This window comes from Hippocampus guttulatus, chromosome 6 (genome assembly GCF_054856545.1).
Source record: "Hippocampus guttulatus isolate MCC_2025c chromosome 6, RoL_Hgut_1.0, whole genome shotgun sequence".
Lineage (NCBI taxonomy): Eukaryota > Metazoa > Chordata > Actinopteri > Syngnathiformes > Syngnathidae > Hippocampus > Hippocampus guttulatus.
In genome coordinates, this window is record NC_141266.1 from 4,332,636 (window position 1) to 4,350,136 (window position 17,501).

General features: G+C 41.4%; 2 protein-coding genes across 3 annotated transcripts in view; both read right to left on the minus strand.

Moving 5' to 3' along the window:
- Nucleotides 1-4,700, minus strand: part of mroh1 (maestro heat-like repeat family member 1) — a 40,277-nt gene extending 35,577 nt beyond the window's left edge. For both annotated transcript variants that reach the window (XM_086113110.1, XM_086113109.1), the window contains exons 1-5: nt 4,549-4,700; nt 4,076-4,140; nt 3,706-3,851; nt 1,038-1,169; nt 797-959 (exon numbers count right to left, since the gene is read on the minus strand). In XM_086113110.1, the coding sequence (XP_085969236.1) occupies nt 797-959; nt 1,038-1,169; nt 3,706-3,851; nt 4,076-4,097 (463 nt within the window). In that variant the 5' untranslated portion in view covers nt 4,098-4,140; nt 4,549-4,700. The remainder of the gene's footprint in view (nt 1-796; nt 960-1,037; nt 1,170-3,705; nt 3,852-4,075; nt 4,141-4,548) is intronic.
- Nucleotides 4,701-5,572: 872 nt separating this feature from the next.
- ncam3 (neural cell adhesion molecule 3) lies at nt 5,573-14,991 on the minus strand. The gene is given in 17 exon segments (XM_086113906.1): nt 5,573-6,809; nt 6,811-6,841; nt 7,123-7,254; nt 7,735-7,927; nt 8,035-8,203; nt 8,405-8,534; nt 9,693-9,813; nt 9,885-10,052; nt 10,471-10,606; nt 11,336-11,469; nt 11,579-11,733; nt 12,865-12,982; nt 13,143-13,283; nt 13,399-13,533; nt 14,009-14,203; nt 14,521-14,592; nt 14,827-14,991. Coding segments are annotated over 17 exon segments (2,100 nt in total). The 5' UTR covers nt 14,873-14,991; the 3' UTR covers nt 5,573-6,785.
- Nucleotides 14,992-17,501: the final 2,510 nt, after the last annotated feature.

Below are 17,501 nucleotides of genomic sequence, written 5' to 3' on the forward strand. Positions count from 1 at the left end.
TGATGTGATGACTGATTCCTTGATTTTAAAGGGAATGAAGTTAACTTGGTTTGAAAAGAAACTAGGTAGGTTACTTTACTTGGTTACTTGCTTTTAAAATGCAACTAAGTTATTTGATTTTAAAACTAAGGTAGTTTTCTGCTTACTTGATTTGAATAGTAACTAGGTTACTTTGCTTGAATTCATTCAATGCCAGCCGTTTTTCTCAAATTGGGAGAGCTGGTGAGCCAGACATTTTTGGCCACTGTGAAAAATTGTTTGAAGGCCTACAGATAATTGAGTTCTCAAGCTATAGAAGCATTGAACTTACCAAAAGAAAGCTTAAAACCCTCTTCTTTCATCAAGAAAAAAAAAGTCTCATGTTGGCTCACACATGTATAAAATGTGCTTCCACCAATGCTTAAAAAAGTATTAACCGCAACTACTCCTGGAAAGCTCCTAGCGTGTAACAGCAAAACTAGACCATATGGGGCAAAATGAATGGTACTTTAGTGCCAAAAACTCCCTCCCACGTTCCAAAAACATGCCTGGCAGGTTGATTGTACACTCTAAATTGTCCCTAGGTGTGTGTGTGGGTGCAGATGGTTGTTCGTCTCTATGTGCCCCGCGATTGTCTGGAAACCGGCTCAGGGTGTACCCCCGCCTACTGCCCGAAGACGGCTGGGATAGGCTCCAGCACCCACCGCGACCCTCGCGAGGATAAGTGGATCGGAAAATGGATGGATGGATATATCATCTTTTTTTTTAATTGCCCAACGTGCAGTTTACTTGAGAATGAATGTGCAAGTTTTCCTACCATTGGAATCAGACAGGTTGGCCAACGTCTGGACCACAAAAAAGTGAGGCAAGACTCCAGGTTGAAACTTGCTCAGTATCTCCTCCATTATCTCATTGATATGTTTGTTGCCAACAGCTACAAGAATGTTACTGGCTTCCTGCTGCCAGTCAGGGACAACTTCCTTTGTGAAACAGAAACAAACTAAATAGATGATCAAGTTCCCCAAAAAACAAAACAAACCTAATGTGACATTGGTCACCTTTGAACGTGTCATCTCATCTGAGGCCAAGGAAATGATGCTCTTGATCCTGGTGTAAGGTATTGCGTCTATCCTGCTGCCAACAATCAGCTCAATGGTTTGAAGAATCACAACTCTGTGACTCACCACCAACTGGAGTAAGAGGACAGGAGGCAGAAAACACAGCAAGACAAAGTTGATATTAAACACAGTTAAGTTGTTTGTCAAAAATTTCAACACAAACTGGGTTACGTATCCATGGTAGAAGATTTGCATTTCAATTGTGGCCAATGGAAAGTTCTTTGGAAGACATTTTTTACTGAGCAACAGGTACTCATTGATATGAGTGTGCAAATCATCGCATCTCTCCCACGGCGTCATGCACGGACACTTTTTTCCCCCCCCTCGGCGGCACGGACTGGTGAAATATAAGAACGGAAGCACTTTAAAAGGATGAGGAAGGACGGGGTCGAAGGGTGATTATTTTATGAATAAGAACGGAGGGACGATGACGGAAGGGCGCGCAGGTCACGGATGGAGGACGGACCGGCAAAGTAGGGTAAAGCGCCCATCGCTGCTATTTATACAAGAGAACTAACTTCCTTTGCATCACTTTTGTGGCGGCATCACCAGAGCGACCAGGAGGAGGAAGCCGTTGTGCAAGGTATGTTGTCAAAAACAAGGCAATACAGCAAACCTGTTGAATCATTTGAACAAGTAACACCCAAGTGATAAAGTGGAAAGCATGGAAATGTGATCCGTTTGCTCAGTCTGCTCACGTAAACATTATCAGTTCAGCCGTTAATAATCAGCCGGCAGCCACTGGACAAAAAGCAGCAATCAAATGCGTCATCTTTTGATCATGCACATTTACAAGTAGCAATGGATGGAGGATCAGAACTTAAAGTATTGTTTTCGTTTTGAGGCATGTTCATTATTATTCTTAAGGAGCCGATCTTTAGTAGTTCACCGAGTTATTTTACTGTTGTTGTTGTTGCTGTACTGTTGATTTAATTATGTTTATTTCTCTGTACCAATGCATTAAAACTGTTAATTTAACAGCAAAGAAAAAAAATTATTTTTATAGCCTCCCCCAAAACTAGGACGAGATCAGTCATGTGACCTTGCACGCAAGTGTTGCAGGAAAAACCCAGTCCAACCAACCAAATTCCTCCCTTCAAGTTTGGCATGGACAGCTACTGCCAACCAATGACAATCGTGCAAAGGGTGGGGATGGTGGGAGGGACAGAGACAGGCAGAGCAAGAGACAGCGTGATAGAGAGTGCGAGAGATAGAAAGAAGGCACACAAAGCTGCAGCAAGACAGCAATGGAGGACATGTGTGGCACCAGGCCGAGCGGAGTGGTGTTGTTTGGGGCTAATGGAAGCGTATGGACTTATTGACAGCTGTTGAACAAAGAAAGCAATTGTTTTAGCAAAAGCCCTGCCCACCTGAGTGACTGGCGATGTTTGAATTTTTTTTTTTAATGTATTTTTATACAATTGTTTTCATGTCAGCGGAATAGACGTTATAAACATGTAAACAGGGGTGTCCCAACTCCGGTATTAAAGGGCTCCCATCCTGCATCAGAATCATTATCAGGCTTCTCTGTGTTTGCTAATGAGCTGATCATTTGAAAAAGGTGTGGTGGAGGAGGAAGCCATCGAAAGTATGCTGGATAGGGACCCACATGGACCGGAGTTGGACATCGCTAATGTAAACATTAACTGTTATACGTAATGTTTATCAGCATTTTTTTGGAAGAACTTTTTGGGTTTCAATTAGAAGTTTTTCAATGCGTTTTCGCAACCGTAATAGATATAATGCTCCATCTTGATTGAATTGGTGATCGAGTATCGTTTTTTTCCAAACTCAGCTGATCGACACGAAAACCACTGATCACATAAAGCATAAAACGTATAATTTGCTTCTCAGATGTATCTTTCCAATTAAATGCTAATTTAATAGACATTGTGATGTATTTTAAATTGGAACGATTGGATTTGTTTTTACGCACACGCATCTTCTAAATCAAAAGCGATTTTACGATTCAAATGATTTTCCGTTACGTCAATATTAGACAGTGGCCAGGTTTACATGTAACCCTGTATTCCGAGAAGAATCCAAAAGAACAAACGGAATGAAAAGGCTCCAGACAAACACCTCATTCAGAAAAGGCTGAATCCATTTTGAATTTCATTCCGCCAATCTGAACAAGCGACATGTAAATAGTTCAATTGGAATAGCTGTGTCCAGTCTGTGCATGCTCTGTTGATGTAACTGACTTTTGATGTCGTAGAATATTCAATTTAAAAAGGAGCAACATGCCAGAGCTCTTCTGTGATGGGTAAACTTGATTTAAGGTACTTGTAAATCGTTTTAATTAAAATGTTTCCTTAATAAAAATGCTAAAATAAAATACTCATCACTACTGTGATAAACTGACAAGTTAACTCCATCTTGACAAATCGTGATGTTCACATCTACCTCCGTATGTCAAACAGCTGTAACACGAGTGATCTGATTAACATAGTGGAGCATGTAACGTAACACATTATTTCACATGTATACAGGTTTCCTTTGGAATTAATTCAATGGGAATGGGACAAGATAAGTCTCCATGTGAACCCAGCTTGTGTTTTTTAAATAATTTTCTAATGCTGGAAATTACAGTGCAGTGAGGTATTACCTTTGGGTGTTTTAGCAGGTAGTCCTGACACATAGCAAGCACTCGGTCAGGCTGCTCATTTGCTAAAGTCAGCATCGACTTCCTGACCTGAGTCTGGACTTCAAAGTCTTTATCATTGGCCGCATCGAGCAGAGCCAGGGTCACCTCTGGAGTAAAACGCAATACGACAGTCACAAATCGCAAAGGTTATCAGAATATTTGTTGTAGAGTAAACATGCAACATAAATGGTGAGATGTGCAAAACACAGAACTGCAGCTGCCGACTGTAGTCTGGAGAAAAAAATAACTAGTCTCTACATAACCATGTTGCGAGTATGTAATGAGAAAAACTAATGAATCAGCTTTAGATACACTTCAAGAAAGAACTCACGTTCCACATCTGTCTCGGCCATCGTGGACAGAGGGCTGGTTTCCTGGGCTCAATGACCCTGAAACCTGCAAGCATTGCAACATACATTACGACTTTTGCATAATCATTATTACTTGACACCCGCCCCCACGCCCCAACATTATGTATGACGAATAAAGACGTTTGTTATTGCATTTATTGAATTCTCTTGGGCCACATTGCAGTGGGTGGAGTATCTTAAGCAGAAGAACTGGACATTAAAACATACTTTAAAATAATAGCACCATATGAAGCGACTTCGCACCAACATATCAAAACCAGACAGAACCTACAAAATCCCAAAGCGTTCCTTTCCACAAGTCACGTCAAAACCTTCCACTACTACGTGGTCTCCTAATTTACGATTAGCTTTAGCTGCTGCTACGGAAGAGCCACAAACGTCCTCAACACAACAGACTAGCGAAAGGCGGAGGCTGGTTAATAGCCTTACTTACCACGGTTTCTGAAGTTGACCGCTGAACAAATAAGTAGGCTTTGCCACGGTTCGCTCTTCTCAAAGTGTGACAGCGAGCAGTTTACCTGTGCGCTGACTGTCACTGCAAGCGTAAACACGCTCGATCATGTGGTCATGTGCTTCTGGTCAGCAGGAACCAATTTGTTGTGTCACGTCACACCCACCATCCCAGTGCTACTTCTTCTATAATGTTATGGCTTCAAACATCAAAGGGCCGCATACCGCCATCTACCGTTGGAGAGGAGTACTGTACTTCGGTTGCCAATCTGGTACAGTATTTCAAATTTGAGTTTGCCTGTCGTTTCTTCCCAAGGGTATTTTCCGATTGACTACTTAATTTAATGAGGATGTATGGAACTTATGTAAATATATAACAGAAGCGATCAATATTTTTTTCAGTGGTCTCAATATCGTTATTATTATCATGATTAGTTGTAGTAGTAGTAGTACAGTAGTACAGTAGTAATAATTATAGTTGTTGTAGTAGTAGTAATAGTAGTAGTAGTAGAAGTAGTCTTCGTCGTCGTAGTAGTAGTATCATTGTCCATCATTCATCAATATTCAGTGGCGAGTCATCGTTTTGTACCTAGGCCTTAGTTGGTTGACCCTGCCTCTTAGTATGACAATTCAGCAAACTATCAGTACTTTAACAATACTCAGCAGCACTCATCAGTACTATGCAAACTATAACTATCTGACAACACTGTATGAAATCTTTACATGTGACAACAGTGAAGACACAGCTTGTATAACAGGGTGTACAATGACCTTCCTCTTTAACTCAACACTTACCCATGAATGTGTAAACCGCTGGCAACAAAAGTGAATACACCCATAAGTGAAAATGTCCAAACTGGTCACAGCTATGTATTTTCCCTCCCCAGTGGCATGTACCTCATTAGTCTTAAAGGTCTCAGGTGTGAATGGGGATGAGTTGTGTTTAAGTGTTTTTGCCCAAAGTTATAGAAGAAGATTGCACAATAATAAAAACCCCATTCAAAACATACTGTTAATATTTTTACTGGATATAGCTCAGACAGTGATTAACATAACATATCGGTACATATATACAACCACACACAGCTTATATGACTTGTGAGCATGATCAACTTTTTGTCAAAGTAAAAATGCTGCATCCGAGTTTATTCAATAAGCAGACTCAAACGGGAGTATAAACTATGAGCTTCTTTAAAATATATTAGTTCATGTTCTTTTTGCCTTAGGTCCTGTATATACATTACGGTATTTTCATAACAGTGATAAATGTTGAATGGCCTATGCTAGTTGGTTATAGCTCAAAATGAAAATCAGGATAGCAGCCTCAGCAAAGGATTTCTAAAAAGTTAATATCCATCCATCCATTCTTAGAAATGCCGATCCATCCATTTTCAACAGTGCTTGTCCGATCAGCCAGCTCCTATCCCTGCTAATGTTGAGTGAGCCTACTCTGTACTGGTCTACCCACGACTCATCGCCGGCGAATCGCAGAGCACATTCATAATACACGAGCAACCATTCACACCAATGGGTCATTTAGAAACTGCAATGAAGGTAACGTTTTTTATGGACTATAGGAAGCAATGGAAGTACACGGAGACATTCAAGCAACAATAAGGGAGACCATACATACTCAACACAGGTTAGCCTGAGCTAAGATTCTAACCAGGAACCTGCTGATCGTGACGCAGCCGGCGAATAACTACCGGTACTCCGCCAAGCTGCACAGACAGGCATTTTTGATGTTAAACAGCTGCACTTGATCCTGTTCGGAATAAACAAACCTTTGTTTGTTTTTAACATTGAAAACATATGCATGCCAATTTGAGAACATTGTCATTTCAAGAATAAATTACAAACACCTTTACCCTGTAAAAGACCGATCTCAAGATTACCCTAGCATGAATGCATGACAGTTTAGGTTAAACTCAACTGAGCCAGCAAACTAACAACAACATGACATAAAATCTCACTTGTCACTTTATCCTGTCTTCTTGAAGTTCCTACCAACTGGGAGGTTTTCATGATGAGAAGATGTGATGTCAGGAGATGCTCAACTTGCTTCTTGTCCTCTTAATGTTCATACACCAGCAGCACAGAGGAATCAGACAAATAATCATTCATTTGTTTATACTGTACTGTTGACAATTCAAATTTCCGCTTCGAATTATCTTCTCTTCAAAAAGATTAGGTTTGAGGTTGTCTCTTTGGTTCTCTTTTTTAGATGTTGGCCTCATGCATCTGCCGCAGGCACATTTCTGTCTGGCTGAGTTTTCCTGTGGGGGGTTGGGAAAAAATGGATCACAGATTATTCTTAAATTAATTATTCTTCACTACAACATAAAAGGTCACTCCAAAAGAACACCTGAAAGCTTGGGGAAGTTGTCACAGATTAAATGTGAAATAAAATAATTGAGAACATCAAAGTAACAGACAAATTGAGAGCTACAAGCAAAACCAATACATTGTGTTTATTGATTATTTTTTTTACATTTCCTATTTTCCTAAGAGAATATATCCCGGTTGAGTTACTGTGACTGAGTGTGACTGCACATACTCATGTTTAGTCAGAGAGGCTTTGTCGCAGGTGACCTCTGTGAGTGCACCGCCTTCCTTTGAGGGAAGTGTCTGAACTTCCATTTGTCGTCTGTCGCCTCTTGGAGTGGACACGCCGTTCATCTTGACTTCCCTAGAGCAGCATGCATAAAATAAATGGGATTAGAATCATGCTAACCTCCTTGTAAATCCAATTCACGCGGAGCCCCTAAGCCGGGGACATGGAAGAAAAATAAAAGTGTCCATTTACAAAAAACTGTTTACATTTTTTTTCAAATGCACCTTTTTGTACTTCCGAGTCAGCTTGGCTCATGTAGGTTGTCGTGCACAGCTGATTGAGAGACGGCACTACTTCGGGGAAGGACAGAATTATGGAGCAGGACTTGGAAACTATATTTAAGATCAAGAACACATTTAATATATTTGAATTTGGGTTTTTTTAAACGTTTGCATTATCTCGCAATATTTGCGAGGAAATGCAAAACTTTGTGAGGGAACGCAAAGTTCTTTTTTTCTTCCATATCCCTTTAGGGACTCCTTAAATTCAAGGTTACCCCACCCCTGCCCCCTCCAAAAAAAGATGAATACAAACTTACACACCTACTGTACTTACCCATTAGGACCCCCCTCTCCTTCTTCAAACCCTTTAAGGCCTGGAACTTTCTGTCCAAAAAGTTTCACAGCGATGGACATAAGCAGGCCACAGCGGTTTCTGTAGCAGCAAGTGGCATCCACCAGCAAGAAAATCACCAAGAAGATCACCATGACGATGCCCGCCACGCTGCCTTTGGTCATGCCGCTTCGCACTGTGAGAACAAAGAGAATGAAGAAGAGAGTGAAGTAGAAAGAGGACGCTCATAAAGAATGGAGATGTGAAGATCGTCATTTATGTTTGAGACGATGAGAGGATTACCAGGTTTCTCTGCAATGGTGAAGTTGAATGTTACAGGGAGCGAGGAACCGTTAGCATTGATTGCTGTGACTTCCAGTTGATAGTCAGCGCCAAAGTTCAGGTCTATGAGGGTAATGGAGTCACTGTTGGACGACAGCTGCTTCTTTTTCCATTCAGCCCGATCTTTATCCTGGGCAAAATAGAGACAGATAGTGTTGAGGCACCAAGTATGGGGCATAAAATGAGTAAAGATAATTTGCATTTAGAAATATTTCAATGACCAAGAGTGTTTTGACGTCCACTTATTGTGTAACAGTCCTTTGCCGACTACCTCACATGAACATGGATGATACCACAGGGCAAAGGCATGCAGGTGCATGTTGAGCCTGACCTCATGATATCGGAGATTGTAGTGCAGGAGAGGAGTGCCGCCATGATCAGTTTGCTTGAGGGGGATGAAGAAGGAGTTGCCCACTACTTTCATCTCATCACATGACAAAACTGGGCTGTCTGGTTCACCTGGGTGGCAATCGAGAAAGAAAATGCAGAACTTTACACCTCCTTGTAATTGTGTAGACTCAGATACATGGAACCGCCGGTGTGTGTGTCTTACCTCCTGTCGATGGAGGATAGGAGATTGGATGGTGTCATTATGATGACGACGATGGAAACATTATCCAAGACAGAATAACAGATGAATCACAAAGTGTGTAACAACAGATTGCGATAAATACAATTTTTATGATCGCACACATGCTTTAATGCACATGAATAGGAATATTTTGACCATAACATTGACATATGTATTTACAAATACGTTATGAGATGACGCTGGAATTGCAAAGACCTAAAACACAGGCGTAGGTCCGTGATCATAACGTTGCGGGTTCAAGACCCGCACACCAAAATACGAACATTGCTGTGATGTTCTTGGACGTCGTGTTCTCAGTGGCACATCACTATTGTGCTGCGCCTTCGTCCTTATCTTTCCCTTGCATGCATGCCGTACAGTGTTTGTGCATTTCGAGTGTAATCTTATTCCTGAATACAAATTACTATGTGAATTCACATGCATGGATTTTGATGACGGGCGGCCCTGTGGTCCAGTGGTTAGCGCGTCGACCTCACAGTGCAGAGATACCGGGTTCAATTCAAGCTCCGGCCTCCCTGTGTGGAGTTTGCATGTTCTCCCTGGGCCTGCGTGGGTTTTCCCCGGGTACTCCAGTTTCCTCCCACGTTCCAAAAATATGCATGGCAGGCTGGTTGAACACTCTAAATTGTCCCTAGGTGTGAGTGTGAGCGTGAGCGTGGATGATTGTTTGTCTCTGTGTGCCCTGCGATTGGCTGGCAACCGATTCAGGGCGTCCCCCACCTACTGCCGGAAGATAGCTGGGATCGGCTCCAGCACCCCCCGAGACCCTTGTGAGGATAAACGGATCGGAAAATGGATGGATTTTGATGACTACTGTACAATGTATTTCACAGCACAGGTGCAAACTGTAATTGCTTGAAATCTTAGATATTTACCTTAAAAATATGTAACAAAACAACAACACCCCCAATTCTAAAAATGTTCATCAACACACTATTTTGTTCATTTCAGGTATTGCGTAGTAAGTGGTATGGAATTTGGATTTATTGTGCCGCTGCCTTCATATGCTGTTAATGTGTGATACTCACGTATTCCTAGGGTTCGGACAGAGTTTGCATCTGAGAATTGGCCGCGTCCCGCTGCATTCAAGGCAGCCAAACGCACAGTGTATAATGTGTAGGGCATGAGGGAGGTCACTGCCAGGGTATCTACGAGCACAAACATAAAAGTGCACGTCGAGGATTACAGCTGATTTTAACCTTGTAAACGGACAAATTACCTGAGGCTGGGACGGTGACTTCTTGCCATTTCTCGGCTGCATTTTGTCTCCATTGCAGGATGAAGTTTGTAATTGGTGTTCCCCCACTGATGGGTGGTGTTTTGAGGGAGAAAAAGACTGAGGCAGGTCCAGGTGAGACTGACAGGTAGGGAGGTGGACCAGGCTGGGCTGTGGGTCAAGAGAACACCGTGGTAAAATGAGGTACTTACACTGGTAGTTGTAACTGATGTGTTCAAAATTAGGGCCTGATCGAGGACACTATATAGATATTTATGTCCAGTTTTAATGTCATGGACATATTTATATACATTGATGTATGTTTCTTCTTTTGGATGACATGAGACCACTGCTCTAGCACTGTGTATAGTGAGATGTGCTTTAAATGGTTTTTTTTATTTTCTTTTTTTGGGTATATGTAGCTGCCTAATGTATTACAGGTATTTACCAAGCACAATGATGCGATTGTTGAAATAATACAAAATTGAGCTTTTTTTTTTTTTTAACAAATGTATGGCTTATTTAGGTGACTCAGTGAGGTGTCCGGTGAGTGCAGAATTACACCGCAGAGCCAAAGTTAATGACTTACTGTGAATTGCAACGTCTCTTGAGGCATTGCAGATGCTTCCAACAGCCATGCAGGAATAGAGGCCACCATCAGATGGCACAACTGAATCAATCATCAAAATGCCGCCCTCAACACGGATGCGACCAGAAGGTGAGTCCTAGCCAGGCCAAACACAAAAGATGTACAGTACTGTGAAACGCATGCTGGGCTAAACATACAGTAGAGTGATGAAACCAAATGTAATGGTGGTCTTTAGTTTTGTTTTTTGTTTTTTTATATCGATTTATGTCCCAAAAATGTCTCAGTGGGGAGCTACGGGTGACACAACACATTAGTAAAGGACAGCCTGGCATGCGTCAATCATTCTTTTACATTCCATCCACAATGAGGGTTACGTGAACTAAAATTCACACTCAATGGTTCTATTCATTCAAATCATTTCTAAAAAGCACGACGACACAAAACTCTCTTAATTCTTCACAATTCTAAATGGGGTTTTTTTAGCCTGTATTATGACTGTGTGGTACAGTAAACAGTACGTGTGCATTTTATTTCATGAAACCATGACTGTGGATTGGTAAGATAAACAATTACTTCTCTGCCATGTCGGTTTACTTGCTGTGATGTGAATGCATGGTTTTGATGCTACAGTAACTGTAAGAATTGAATGCTCTTTACTTGACACGGATCATTTACAGAATTACTTTCTAAATATGTAATTAATATAAAAAATGAAGTAACAAACGGGTCGAGGAACACTGCATCTGTGTAAAATTGGCAGATATTAAAATTTCCCCCTTGGTATGGGGGTGGCCACAGACTGACAAGGGGTGTCTTTTGCCACCCCTGGCCATCCTGTAGCTCTGCCCCTGCGTACCACTCTTACCAGGGTTTGTCCATTGCGCTTATTGATCCAGTGCAGGTCTGGCTGAGGAAGTCCGGAGACGTTACAGGCCACTGCCACGCTCTCGCCCACACTGACATTCTGCTGCTCTACAGACAAAGACACCTCTGGGGTCTCTGAAATGAAACAACTCCATTATCACCGCAACAGCCACGTTTGAATGCAAATGTTATTTTGATACTGTACTTTGCATTCCATAGGGAGTCAGAAAAGAAGAAAACCAACCAAAGACGTGAAGCATAACGGTAGCACTGCTTTCGCCAATCTTGTTGGTTGCGGTACAGATGTACTCCCCGTAGTCGTCCCTGACAACGGACCTAATGGTCAACTGGCTGCGGTCAGAGTTGAACTTGTGATGCCTGGGGTCGTATAATGCTGGCCTGTGAGACAGAAGTTTAAAGTGATTGAAGTAAGTTGCCATTATAATGCAATGCACCTATCGTAGTCCCACTATCTCGTGAATTTTCATTTCCATTTTTTGGTGTTGAAATACATATACGAGTGTATGGGAGGGGTAATTTAAGACTTAATCTCCAAAGCAAATCTTTGTGCTTTTTATTTTTCGCGTGTGTTTTCTATTCGTTTTATGCTTGCACATTATTTTGTTCCAACATATTTACCATGTGTCGGAAGAGTGATTGTTTTGAAAGAGTCCCAATCCCAGAGAAAATGAGGTGGGTTGTGTCAGGAAAGGCATCCGGTGAAAAAACTGTGCCAAAAGTCTCATGCAAGTGACTTGCTGTGGTGACCCCTGACGTAGAAAAGCCAAAAGTCACTTTTCCTTCTTCAATATGGTCTGTCTGTATCGTAGGATTTTCTTTGCAAGGGGCTTTGCAACATACTCATGCCTGGGATGGATGGGAGAGCTCTGTCCTAAAAATAAAGCTCAACGTATGACTCCACAAGTAACGTTTGCTGTTGGTTTAAATTAGGCTGATACTTGTTAAAACATTATGGCAGATTGTAAAGAAGAAACCGAGCTTTAATGCTGTGTTTCCATGGGTCGATGGTCAGGATAATATTTGTATCATATACACGGAAAACAATGATTATCCACTGATACAGATCCAAACATCAGAAACACACCAAGAGCGCACTCGACATATTCACTAACCAAAAACATACAGTATTTCGGTACAGATGCCTTTACTAATAAAATAATTCACCGTTTTGACACATTCCACGAGCTATCAAGTTGACATTATTAGTACTTGTGGTTTGCTGCAATGTTGACCTGCACTAAAACCTTTGGTTACTTTATGAAGGTGAAATAAACGTATTGTGGAGAGTAGTTTGACATAACCGTAACCTATCACCACAACGCAAATAATATTGATGATATTAAAACTAAACACATACTGCATCACTGTTAATCAAAGGTGAGAATGAATTTTAAGGCAAAGGTGAGCAAATTGTGTTTGATTTAATTACCCGCCCCCCGCCTTCCCTAAATTGCTGTTTGTGTCTCGCAATAGAATGGATGCATCTTAATTGATAAACTCAGGTCTTACATGCTCCAGGTGATATTTGGTTTCGGTTGGCCGTCGACCAAACACAGCAAGGAAACGTTTGTTTCTGGTCCAGCGATGACTTTCTTCACCTCTTCTTTCAGATGGACAGTGGGAGGAGCTATATTCAGAACACTCTTGTTATTGTCAATGTTTCAGAACACAGACTGGACTTGATGGAAATTCAACTATCCCAATGATTGCCTGCTCTCCGGAAATCCGTACGGTCAGCATGTCATGCTTGATTTCATACTGTAAATGATGATGCAAAGAAGACACACCATTGACCACAACAGATATGGGAAGCTTATTAAAGACGGGCCTCCCTCTGATTTGGGCCTGGCACACGTACATCCCAGCATCCTGTCGCTCCACTTTCTCAATGAGGAGCGTGTTATCAGGCAGCTGCTGCACATTTTTTCCTAATACAGACAAAGACAAAAAGATCAGAAAATCACATCCCAAAATCCATTTCAAATCCAAAATCAGATTTGCCAAATGATCATATGGAGATGAGCTCCCTGAGCGTACACTGACCACGAGACGGCATCTCCTTGCTGTACGTCCAGCGGACTTCCACCGCCGGCTGGCCAGACACCCGACAAGGCACCGCTCCATCTGTACCCTCCATAAACTCATGGTAGGTGGGGGTGTTTTCAAATGATGGACCCTCTGACAACAAATCCAAGATGCTTGTTTTGGGTGTGGTAAATTCTTAGACCGGACAAGTATGATCTCAGCAGCGCTTCAAAAGATCCACTGGCCACAGCAGCATCTGCACAACCCAATGACTTGCCCAATTTTTAATAGTCATTTTGATTGACGCCGTCAGAGAGGTATTTGTTACCTCTGCCAAGGATGTTATGTGAACTACTACGCCACAACGGCATTGTAATTTTGTTTTAAAAAATTGGGCAGTTAATGGAATTATGAGGGGCAGTATGACACACTGCTCTCAGTAAGATCCAATCCAGTTATTCAACAACTCAAATTAAAATACATTCTAATAAAGGTATTGTGCATACAAATACTTCTCTGACTTGATCATTTAAAACTGACAGAATCACTGATAGGCCTACCAGCTGATTCAGTTTTTTAGGTGTTGTGGCCAGTTTGTCTGCCAAAGGTGTATGATGCTCTTACATACCATAAACATAAATCTGTGTCTGAACATCATCCATGTGGCCGTTGTCAAATTCACACAGGCAGGTGTACCTTCCTGCATCCTCCACAGAGGCACTCTTGATGACCAGTTTCGAAGAGGACTCATCCACTGTTGATATCAACTCTTCATCGATGTCCTCGCTATTCCTTTGCCATGTTATATGTCCTTCTCCCCCAGCTAAGACAGGATAGCTTATGCATCAAATGGAATTTAAAACCGATATGTGCCACAGGCGCGATGTACCCAAACACAAAAGAGCATACATAAAGACATAAAAGATCAGATCAGATAAGAAAACCTTTATTCGTCCCATACTGGGGAAATTTGCAACCGACAGCAGCAGAATTGAAGGTGGGGGGGGGGGGGGGGGTAGAAAAGAAAAACAAAGTATTGCATGCACAAAATAAATGTTTCAGAAAAAAGAAATGTACACAGTACAGAATGCAATATAAAATACAAGTCAGCCATATTGAAATTACAGATGGAAAACTGACCTTTACAGAAAAGTAAAAGCTCCTCTCCAACTTGAATATCTTGCTTGCTGGTGATGATGTCCATTTTGGCATCTGACAAAGAGAGGAAAGAAACATGTGCCATCAAACGCTTGTCACTATTTAGTGCACATTACACAACCTCTACATGTTTATCACCTAAAATTACTGTTCTAGTAGTATCCCGAAACTTTAGATAAAAGATAAAAACAACACACCAATGAATCTCTCAGAGAATCTAACACACTTGAGGTGACGTTTTGTGTTTACAGTTAATTACTCCACACAATATCAAATAGCAGACCTTACCCGTGCTATGCACAACCAGAAGCAACAAAAACAAGGCGATTTTCATGTTGAAAATTGTCACTTTGGCCACGGTCACACTGAAAAATCTGTCAAGTTAGCTGGTGAAGGTGGATTTTCGAGCCTCAAATATGACACCTACTTTCAGGGTTCTTGCTATGGGGAGGGTCTGTATCTTGGGTTATATAGGGACGCAAGAGGGGAAAGGAAGCAAAAAGTGGGCAGAGAGGAAGCACATGTCTCTTATCTCTTCTTGTCATTCATGAGCACAAATGGCTGTGAAACAGATGCTTCGTCCATTTCACCACAAAGTCTTGTTATTATTCATATGTCAAAGTAATAAACACATGCAAGTCTCTGCTCTGGCATCACTCGCACCACAGTACAATTACGTATTTTGGTCAGATCGTAGGCTACATGAAATTATTTGATGGTGATAAGTTTTATGATAAGTTCATATTTTCCATTCTGTTCTCATAATGTTATGATTGATTACATTACGGGTGGCACAGTGATCTAGTGGTTAGCGCGTCAACCTCACAGTGCAGAGGGGCAGGGCTCTGGCCTTCCTGCGTGGAGTTTGCATGTTCTCCCTGTGCCTGCCTGCATGGGTTTTCTCTGGGTACTCCGGTTTCCTCCCACATTACAAAAACATGCATTAAACACTCTAAATTGTCCCTAGGCGGATGGTTGTTTGTCTCTGTGTGCCCTGCGATTGGCTGGCAACCGGTTCAGTGTGTCCCCTGCCTACTGCCTGAGGACAGGTGGGATAGGCTCCAGCACGCCCGTGACCCTTGTGAGGATAAACAGATTAGAAAATGGATGGATGGATTACATCTCTACAAATCTGCCTAGCCATTACCACATCATCAGGGCTCTTGCTGTTTAACCTTGGACAAATGTTACGTTTCACATTCTGTCTCTCTGTCTATGATAATAATAATAATAATACATTTTATTTATAAGCGCCTTTCAAGACACCCAAGGACACTTTACAATAACAAAAAACACAAAACGATGTGCTTTATCATGAAATATTTCAGCCTCATTTGGACTGTATGTATGAGGAGTGCCATTCCTTATGTGGTTAAATGATGCTTGTTGGGCACTGGATTTAAAATTTTAAAAAAGGGCTTGCTAAAAAAAAAAAAAAAAAAAAAGTGTTTCTGTAACACCCAAATATTACACTATGAACTAGGCTTTCGTCACTGTTCTTTCATCTTACTAAGTACCTGTTCCTGTGGGTCCTATCACTTTCATTTGCTGCACGCCAGGCTGCCCCACCCGCCTCACATTGATTGCCTGTCCGTATCTCCACATTCGAGACCAAGCAGCTAATCAAAACATAAATAGTCCAGTGGGGGTACCTATCACGTTGACTATCAGGAGGTGCTATTATGGCTCATTAAATTGGAGTGTGCTCAAAATGAGGGCCATTAACATGGGTGGGCATTCATGAACCACCTCTCTTTAGTTGCGACATTCATACTGTAACTTCCACTGTAAATGTTTGTGCAACAAGTGGGGCACAGGTAAAGAACTAATCATCATTGGACAGCTGAAATACCAAAGAGCAAATTAAACTGAAGCACTTCTCAAATATCCTGCAAATCCCCCCCGAGGGCTGCGAACAGTAAAAAGTTTGACTTTTGAGCAATCTGACTCAACACTTAGCAAGTGATTTGAGAGAAAGATGCTTTTGGCAACATTTCTACCAAGCATGCAGTATTCCATTTGTGTTATGCTTTCTGTAGGCAGTGACTAGGAGGATTATACCGGAATAAAGGCAGTTGGTAAAACAGTGTGCCCTGAGACTTGAGGAAAAATGAAGAAAGACATATACAGAATATATATATATATTTTTTAACTTGGGCCTTTTTAAAGGGGAACATGGTTCGTTAACTCCTTCAGAGAGCAGTTTAGGGCCAGTGTAAAACTCGTTCAGGGCTTTAACAGGAGTTAGAGTGAATGCAAATTTTAGACAACAAAACCAGTGCAAATATAACACAGTCGTTCAGAAAAAGTCAAATATGATTGTACTAGTGCAGTGGTTCTTAACCTGGGTTCGATCGAACCCCAGGGGTTCGGTGAATCGGTCTCAGGGGTTCGACGGAGCCTCTGCCATGGAGGGTAAGAAACACCCAACTCAACACACCCACTTGGCCAGCACTGGCTGCAGATGATCACATGACATTGCTTGTCCAATCAGTGCTGTGGGAAATTTAGTTCTTATTTTATTTATTAACTTTTTTCTGTTATTAATAAATGTGTTTTTTTAATGTCTTGAATTTGTGAATAAATACATATATATATATATATATATACAGGTATATATATACTGTATATATATATTTGGTACCTCTAAGAAGGTTAAGAACCACTGTACGAGTGTGATGATCTGAGTTTTGAGGACTTGAATGTTCCAAACAGGTGAGACTCGACCAAAATTAAGTTGTGCCCGTTTTCATGATGAGCGTAAGGGCGACTGTCTTCCAAAATAGGGACCACGTTATTATTCTGTTGCATGCTAATATGCTAGTGGTTCAAGTGAAGTTGCACAAAGGCTGCTAAAAAAAAATAACAATGATTTGATGCCTAATGTTTGTGAGACAAGAAATGCTAAGTTCAAGTTAAAATTCCAATTTTTTTTTTGTATTAAATTGCCCCACGGAAAATGT